We start from the raw sequence: 9,321 nt of genomic DNA, 5'->3' as shown, positions 1-9,321 counted from the left end.
ACACTCGTATACATGTATGCATACACCTAGACATGCAAGCACATGATACCAAGATTTATGATGACAATAGATTATCATGTGCATACAAGTAAGCACGAGAGAGAGAGAGAGAGAGAGAGAGAGAGAGAGAGAGAGAGCACTTCGTCGTTCTCAATATTTAATCATAAATGATGCCTATCCTTTTCAATCCATATGTCCTCCCCCAAACTGACTAATTATGCACACGAATGTCTTTCATAGAGGTTGCTAGCACATATTTGAAGATAATGCTAAGAAGTGTTGAGATCATGCACAATTGGTTTTGCATTAGTAAACCAATTAACCTGTCTTTAAAAAACCAAACAAAGACATGGGTGTTCTGTTTGGAGATTATACAAATAAGACACACCTAATGCATTTACTATATCAAATAAAAATCCAAATAATTAGAAGCACCACAAAATGCATTGTAGAAGAAAATATAGATTCTAGTCTAAACTCCTTGGTAGTGAGGGAACACTAATACACTACTGGCACAAAGATATACTACAGAAGCAACATAAGAAGCTGCACATATGTTTATTCGAATAATCTATGATAGTGCTTGGTCCACATGTCAAATCTTTTGTACTAGTGATTTGCTTCTGGGGAAGATTTGGACTTATTCTTTTGTTCCTCCATGGGACTTGAACAAAGGAGAACCATTTGTTCCAAGTATGTGTAGTAGTGGGCATATATAGTATACAGAACCAAAGTGATGAACATTATGACGGCCAAGAACCAGTAGAAGTAGTCAAGATGCCCTAAATTTAGATCTTTGTGAGGTATCCATCCTAGGTTTTTACCATGGTGGGTGGTGATGGATGTGACAATGCTAACAACAAGGGTACTTGTAAAGTTACCTAAACCTCGACAAACCAAGGTCAAGCAGATACCCAAGCTCCTTACACCTTCAGAAATTTCCGTATAAAAGAAATCCATCTGGCCTACCACCAAAAGGACCATGCTCACACCCGCAATTACATATTGTGGCACAAGCCACAATATAGATAAGGTATGTCCATGTTGAAATTCTTGTAACCTTTTCTTCTCCACCAATGCTGCCACCACCATTACTAACACAATTGCCGCTACCCCGCATCCCATCCTTTGTAAAGATGTTACACCCTTGGGATTCTTTGTCCATCTCTTCATCAAAGGGACTACACCATAGTCATACATTGGGGCAAGGATGCTAGCCACTAGCACTGCTATTATTTGCATGGACCCAGGAGGGATCTTAAATCCTTTGGTTCCTACCTCACCATCCATTACTGCTCCTTGCAACACAAATAGTGTCGTTCCTTGTGCCATTATGACATTTCCCAATACACCAACAATTAAGACTGGTATGATGTTTATCCAACCCTTTACCTCTTCTACTTGTGTGATCGTACAAAGTCGCCATGGATTGATAGAGTCTAAATTTATAGCATCATTCTCTGTAATGGTAGCAGCCTTATCTAACCACCTACATCAAAACATCAAATCAACTTTAATGCTTTGAAATTTTAGATTTTAATATAATCTTCTTACAAGAAAGGTGTGGGTCATGCTATAGATTCCAATTGCACTACAATGATCTCTGAAGTAGCAAATTAATCATCATAAATCCAGATTCAAAAACCTATTAATCCATAGCACCTTCTCTTCTCTTTTCTAACGTGCTTTTCATGATGATTCCATTGTATGAGTGAATCTTTAGAGATGTACAAGTGCATTGTGAGTGTTAAAAATATATGGGCAAACCAAATGCAACTCCTCATAGGTAATGCAACTCCGAGTCTGTGCAAGAGACCGAACATACTAGGGCTCATAAGGATACCTACTCTGAAAGCATGAGGGAAATTCGAGTGACGGGAAGAAATGTTAGCTAAATTGTGTCTATTTGATGTAGAAAAGTTTTAAATTCTAAAAGTTCAGGAATGAGGGATTACCTGAATCTGTCTCTGTGCTGAATCTTGAGACATCCTTGGATAATAGAATAGTCCCCGCGGACTTCATAGAGTAACTTGGGGTCTGTCTCGACCTTCACCTTCATCTTGCGAGCTGCGCAAACGAGAACCTGAATAAGGCGAAGGATGGGATTGCCTCCAGCTCTATACTGACGGCAGTATGGGGCTCCAGCCACAAAAATGGGGATCGACAACACCACTACCGCGCTGGAAATCCAGAATCCCAACGCCCATGCCCCGCGGTTTTCGATGTAGGTGAGAATTGTGAGCGCCGGCACTTCCCCCACGTTGCAGAAGACGAACATCCAATTGAAGTAAGTGGCTTTTTCCCTGGGCGTGTCGAATTGATCCCCTCCCAGCGAGGCAATTGCAGGCTCGTATGATCCGCACCCCAACGCAGTTACGTACAGAGCGAAGAATAAGAAGCCTCTCAGCCCGCCTGGCAGATGTTGCGCATGAGAATTCTCCTGCAAGGTCATCACGATACCTACCAGCACGCAGCCCTGCGATGATACCAGGCAAAGATTTAGCAACCTGCTTTTGTTGGACTATCTCGTCTAGCTTTAAACATTAGAAGTAACAGGCAAAAAGCTTACCACTGCGAAGATGATTTGAAACACCACCACAGTCCATAAACGGCCCCAATACGCATCGCCCAAGAACGCGCCGATCACAGTGGTGAAGAACAGGGTACCCAATAGATTTGTCAAATCGTTGGCAGCGCCTGGGTTGCTTTCCTTCCAAACTCGAACCAGGTAGAGTACGAGATTCGAGTAGATTCCACTGAATGCAAAGTACCCACAGCCTGCGGAAACTGTCCAATGTAGTGTAGAAAGCAAGTTCTCAATGGCAACAGAACTCATGAGTACTATGTTTCAACTGCTTCTACTGTCTACTTGATCGCTGCAAAGCTTGCTCAAAATCGTGAAAAGGATTTGTGAAACAAAAACGTACTCCACGTTTACATTAGAAATCAACAGCACTCGTTGTTTACGGAACAGCAAAGCCGCACCTACTGTGCAGAATGCGCCTCTCCAACCGCCAAAATGTTGAGACGTGCGTGCAATCGGCTTGCAACGCCAGTCCACCATTCTGCCTTCGCCAACCCGATCCTCGCCTTTGGGTTGACTCGACCCAACGGAATGAGAGATTTTGTGGGTACTCATATTATGGGACGTAGGGAGGGATTGTGCACAGATAAAACTTTCCTTCCGCAGACAGAAATTGCTTGCTGAGTGCTGACTGCTGAGAGAGAGAGTTTTTTACTTCGTAGGAACAATCCCAAGACGCACTATAGGCGTATCCGAAGTCGACCACAAGGATCGAACACACACACACAACGACATGAGAGAAGCTGGCTAGGACGGAGCATTAATAAGCGGGGCAGATGGAGATAGTCATCACGAATGACGATAGGCCTCTCTCTTAAAGTAGATAGTCATGATGTCTCATCGTAATTCGTAAAGTCTAACTGCGTCTGATCGACGTCTCGATGGACAGACAATGTTTGAAAACTATCGTCCTGACGTCTCGATGGACAGACAATGTTTGAAAACTATGGTGTGCCGGACGGCGACATCGCCATAGATTGATTCGGCCAGCGAACGAGGACAATACACTAAGCATCAAAAGTCGGACATCCTAAGGGACGTGCAGTAGGGACGCCTGCGACCAGACTTAGATACTGATCGTAGAAATTGTTAGAATCCTTGTAAGTTGGAGCAGGTGCGAGAACTCTATCGAAGCGCGATTCCTGCATGATGCTTAATGTATTTGACACCATCAATTTTCATTTAGAGATGGTGCGCTGAAAAGGGGGCTAATTGAAAGGAATAAGAAGAGGAGAGTGAGAAAATGGGGGTGGACAAAGAAACTTTTGACCAATTTCTATATAGAAAAAAAAAAGATTTGCTTGAGATACACATGTCTATATAGCCTTGGGGGTCAATCATCATATTATGTAACCCTATCATGTGAGTTTAACATAAGGTTATTTTTAATTAGTAAATTTTACAAAAATTAATTTACATAAGAGAGTATTTAAATTAATTTTAAAAAAATTAATAGATTTATATGGGAAAAGGGTATGTTTTATTTTAAACAAAATTACAGATAAGGGATTTTATCAATGGGCCTTGAATGCACGTGATATACAAGGTTTGTACAAAGTGCCCCCCGAGTATATAGCCAAAAAATATTTACTAGATTATTTACCACAAAGAAATACACATATCTAGACTAGAGTAAATGAGAGAGTCTCTATATATACTTTACCTAGAGAATATTTCACTATATTACAAAAAAATTTATGTATATAAAGCAAAGCTCCACAAAGAAGTGAACATCGTAGTAGCCCGAGGGGACAAAGATGGGCAGGTTCCAAGGAACAAAACTCACAAGGGAAAAACAATTAAGTCTATATAGATAAAATTTCACTATATATAGAGAAACTCAAATAAATTTTATCTAATATATATTAGAGAATTGGCCCATAGATTCTCACCATATAGGCAAAACATTCACTATATTATGAAAAAGTAGAATGAAAATTTTGTTGTCCAATCTTCTTAACAACTCCTTTTGATTTCTCCAAAAGTTGAGATACTAGATCTTCTCTCATAAGTTTCAAATTATACTTAAAAATGTTCCTAACACACACACAGAGTTATAGGCAAAAAAATTCCCAATGTGAATAGTTTAAACAAGAGTGCATGTATGCACAAAAGCACTGGCTTTGGCTATGAGGCTCTATCCAAAATAAATATAAAAACAATTCTCGCACCCATGTAGTTGAAAAAATGCATTAAGGTTACTTCAAAGTGGGTAACTTCTACTTAACCCTAAGAGACCTGCTTATTGTCACTGATAGCTCTCTAAATTTCGGAGTCCTTGGTATGTCTTTATTAATTCATTCATTGCTCACTCACTATACTTAATAGTTCCTTCTTTTGTCATCGAGCATATAATTATTTCCTTAAAATGAAACTTGGATCCTATCTTTTCATGAAATTTTCCTAAAAGAAAAAAAAGAGTGAAAAAACAAAGATAAACATGAGATACAACACAAGGTCCATGAGGACCCGATCCTCCCTGCTGCAAATGTCTGGGCCAGTGTTTTATTATTGCCTTGGTGACATGCAAAGACTTGCATCTTTTGGAAATTGAATCTCAATGAATACATGATAAGACTACGCTCACAAGAGCTCATAACTCATCCTTGGTTGCAACCCAAATAATATTGGGTCATGGACTACAATCATATGAAATATCATCCTTCGACCTTGTATCCAACTCTGCTATTTCTACTGTTGATTCCAAATCTTTACCTCCCATCGAGAACATGCATCAAAAGAGAGGAATGTTGTAAGAAATCAAATTGAGTCAACATCAAGAATATTAGGGTCCAATAGTATTGCAAAGAAGTCTTGTGAATAGATGGGACTCTAGCATATTACCTGAATATTAGTAGTCCTATTCGTACTACAATTTGAGAAATCTATATCTTGCACGCACTTGTAAGCATGAAAAAATACATAAAAAATAGAAGGTAAAAATCGACTCTTTAGATGAACGTAGAAGAAGAAGCTTTCACAATTAAAAGAATGACAGAAAATATGCAAAGAATGAGAATAAACAATAGCTAATATCTAGAATGGCAAGAACTGTGAGATGATCGTCGCACATTATCAATATGTAAGTTTGCAAGATAACTAGCATAATACCTTTTTTGGCAGTATATAGCTTTGTGAACTAGCTTTTTTGGCAGAGCAACGTTTTTGGTGGTATATAGTTTGCGAAAAAGGGTTTTTTACTGAATATTTTCTTTTTTGTAGGACATCATGTTTGGTAGAACAACCATTTTTCTTTTAAAGAACATCTTTTTTTTTTTCCTATCCCATAGATAACAATCTTTTCACCACATGCATAAAGCCTGTTAGGCAAGCATAAAGCCTGTTTGGCAAGCATAAAGCCCGTTTGGCAGGCAGAAAGCCCTTCCGGCAGGCTAAGCCCTTTTTTATGAAATACCTTTTCTGGTGGCATATATTTTTGCAAAATAGCTTTTTTGGCAGTATTTATTTTTGCAAAATAGCTTTTCTAGTATTTCATCTTTTTTGGCAATTGGCAAAGAATATTTTTTTGGGCAATTGGTAGAATAGAGTGAGCAAGGAATTGTAGTAACCTTCAACATATAGAAAGTCAACCCATCAAGCTCATAGTCAACCCACATTAACCACAAAAATGATCGCCTAAAAAACGCACGGGCCGAGCCATGCAGAGGAAAACAAACACACCAATCTTGCTAACAAAGAAGGCTAAGGATAACTCTTAATGAAGGAATGAGTTTCAAAAATCATGCTTCAGTAACTTACACACTAACATATAGAGCTCCATAGAATTAAGGATAAGCTCAAAGCCAAACCCCTAGAGTCGTTGCTCTAAACACTCATGACTGGTCAAGGATAAAAATTCATAAAGATAATGAATTTTTAATGAAAGAGATGACATCCTACTGAAAACAACAACTACCTCAACCTGACCAATTGTGCCTCGAACTAGGAACCCCAACACACAATCAAAAGTACCAAAGAAGAGCAAAGACCCTCCTAACAAGAGCACTAGGCTCAACGACCATGCAACACCCATAGCCACCCAGACAGGCTCAACTAAACAAGCAAGGATCCCAACATGAGCCAAAGTGAAGCAAGGATCAATAAGCACTTAGACAGAGATAGATAGCAACGTAGAGAGAGAGACAGAGAGAGGCACCCTCATCACTGGTAGCATCAGAAGTAGCTTTATCTACAAAAAGAGAATATCTGAAGATGAGAGCTAGCAAATAAGACTGTTGTACTCGCATAACACTATGGCATGCGAGCTTGCAAAGAAGTTCAAACAAATCTTTACTTGAAACCAGTAAGGTGGGAGAGTTGCAATCTTTAGATACTGTATTGAAGAATCATTATTATCATCTTTCATGCAAACGCTTGAACCCGTGTCATTAGTGGAGCAAAGGAGATCATCATATGGGGAGCATTCCCAAAGGAAATCCTTCTCGAATGAACTAGTATCCTCAGTCTCCACCGATCCTTTAGCTGCTACTGAACTTGTCAACAAATAGATGCGCGACCCTTCTGGGGAAGTTCGGAGAAGACCGAAGCTCCGGTGGGTCCAAAAACTAGTAGAAAAGTTTGTGTTGGTATGAGGTCCCCTAATCTACCTCATTGCTTTGTTGTAAGCTTTAGAAGCTTCCTCAGGAGTGTCATAGGTGCCCACAGTATCACACCTTTGGAGGGATCTCGAATTTCTGTACCCCATTTTGCCCACCTTTGATGTCTCACCCCTCTATACTTGCAATACTTGGCATCAACTTTTCCGAGAGAGGGAGATTTCTTTGGGGGATGGAGAGCTCCATGACCCTTCCAACTCCTCATAGTAGGCCACTTTCTAGCACTCTTTCCTCCTCTCCCCTTTCTCTCCTATTCATTCCCAGCCTTTGGAGTCTCAAGGATGCCTCGTAAGAAGGGAGAAGTTGAAGGTTGCAACTCAGAATTAAAGAGTTCATGCAGTACATTAGCCGTAATCATGAAATCATGTGGTTTGGTTATGGTAAGGTGGGAAAAATGATGAGGGATCAATGTGGCCTCTTTGCTCCCCTCATGTCTCGGTTCGTCGAGAGCCATGCCACCTCTCAATCATAATGGTCAATTGTGACTGATCCAAATATGCTAGTGCATTTGATAAATAACAACACCTTCTTGCTAGATCTACAATTTCCCTCAATCAAGGACGTACTTAGGTGGCCTCCAACCTAGCCTTATCTTATGGCAGCTCTTAAAATGAAGACCGTAGGTCCTGAAAAGAGGCAAGGTTTCCATGTGGGGTAAGCTGCACCCGATTAATGACTACATATGATGCTAACCCACCAAGACCCAAGGCATCTATGGTGAGAAGGTTGTAGAATGTATCTACTCCAATGTCACGCAACAAGCCCCTCAACTTAGTGGGGTTTGTATCACTCTTCCACTGTACCTAACCAACCCTACTAGCATAGAATGGTTGAACCATTCACCATCCTAGAGATCTAACCTTACCTAGGCCTCGTTAATCACTCATACTATGACCCTGTAACCAAGTTTGTGAAACTCACACCACCACAATTTATGGTCCAAGCCATAGCAACCTTTGCCAAAACAAACACATGGACTATGGCACTTGCCTTACAAAATTCAATCAAGTGTGACTTGAATGTCATCATTTGATAGGATCCACATTACATGTGCATTGCTTTGCTCGTATTGAAGGATAGATCAGAGCCTCTATTACATAGCTGCCCAAGTAATGGATCTATAGATCCTAGTGATGAATTGTTGAGAAACCATGTCAGGTCCAAGTATAGTAATGCGTACATATAGTTTGCATTTCATAGTGTGATCAAATTCAAGCTTTGGGTGGAAAGCGCACTCTTCAATTACAATTGTAGCTTATCTGCCTAAATGCTTGGCTATGTGAATTGTTCAAGATCTGTGCAAAGCGAGCTCTTCAATTTGCAATTTCTTAGCCTCTCCACCTTGCTGCATAAATTACTTTTTGATTTTGTAGCTATTGATGGATTCAAGTGTCTTGCAAAGTGAGCTGTTCGATTTGTAGTACCCACCTTTGTAGCCTTGGACTCATTCTTTGCATGACGTCTACAAGCACTATTATCTCCAACCTCTTGAATGTTGCACCAGATGTTCCCTCTCTCCTCAAAGCCACCTCTCACACAAGCAGCGGTCTTCTCAACTATCTTTCTTACATCCAATGACTACAGATTCATGGAGGAGTCTCTCCAACATCTTGCATACAAAATGGTCAACGTAGCTCATTATACGTTTTGGACAAGATACAGCCATCCTTTCGAGAACTCCTCAATTTTTGGTTTGCTCATTGTACAAACGCATCTACAGTCTCTATGGAGAAGGAGCTCAACCATACTATTTTAATGGGGCTTTCTGGGCCATCGATCCTGGGGATACCCTCGTTGTTCTTTCATCAATACCTAGATATGGAGCAAAGGGACTTTCATTGATTTCAAAGCAAAGGATGCGAATGGAGGGTAGACCCCACCTAGGAGCTCGCTGTCCCTCATAGTCATGCGATTGGTCTGTGACACATTTCGGGCAAAGTTTGGGCCATGTCAGACTTCTACAAATTGAAATACAAGGCGAGAAAATTAAAAGAAGATGGTAGAAGGACAGATCTATGAGAAAGCGAGAGTGAGTGAGAGAGAGAGAGAGAGAGAGAGAGAGAGAGAGAGAGAGAGAGAGAGAGAGGGAGAGAGAGAGATGACCACAGTAGCGTGAGCTCC

General features: G+C 40.4%; 1 protein-coding gene across 1 annotated transcript; it reads right to left on the bottom strand.

Annotated features, from left to right (window-relative positions):
- Nucleotides 1–609: 609 nt before the first annotated feature.
- On the bottom strand, nt 610–3,184 carry LOC147886613 (protein NRT1/ PTR FAMILY 8.1-like). The gene is made up of 4 exons (XM_087395284.1): nt 2,986–3,184; nt 2,570–2,787; nt 1,956–2,476; nt 610–1,489 (listed from the first exon to the last, which is right to left on the bottom strand). Exons 1-4 carry the CDS (start codon nt 3,137–3,139, stop codon nt 610–612), a joined length of 1,773 nt encoding a protein of 590 aa, XP_087251410.1. The 5' UTR covers nt 3,140–3,184.
- Nucleotides 3,185–9,321: the final 6,137 nt, after the last annotated feature.

This window comes from Dipteris shenzhenensis, chromosome 24 (assembly GCF_047967505.1).
Source record: "Dipteris shenzhenensis isolate YYH24624 ecotype China chromosome 24, Dip_SZ_1.0, whole genome shotgun sequence".
Lineage (NCBI taxonomy): Eukaryota > Viridiplantae > Streptophyta > Polypodiopsida > Gleicheniales > Dipteridaceae > Dipteris > Dipteris shenzhenensis.
This window is presented reverse-complemented; position numbering and strand designations above follow the sequence as displayed.

Bases quoted from the DNA above. Each gene is read 5' to 3' on its own strand.
- LOC147886613 (XM_087395284.1), bottom strand. From the start codon at position 3,139: ATGAGTACCCACAAAATCTCTCATTCCGTTGGGTCGAGTCAACCCAAA. The intron at 2,788-2,985 runs GTGCGGCTTTGC...TACATTGGACAG, and splicing joins AGGCGCATTCTGCACAGTAG to TTTCCGCAGGCTGTGGGTAC. The intron at 2,477-2,569 runs GTAAGCTTTTTG...GTATCATCGCAG, and splicing joins TTCAAATCATCTTCGCAGTG to GGCTGCGTGCTGGTAGGTAT.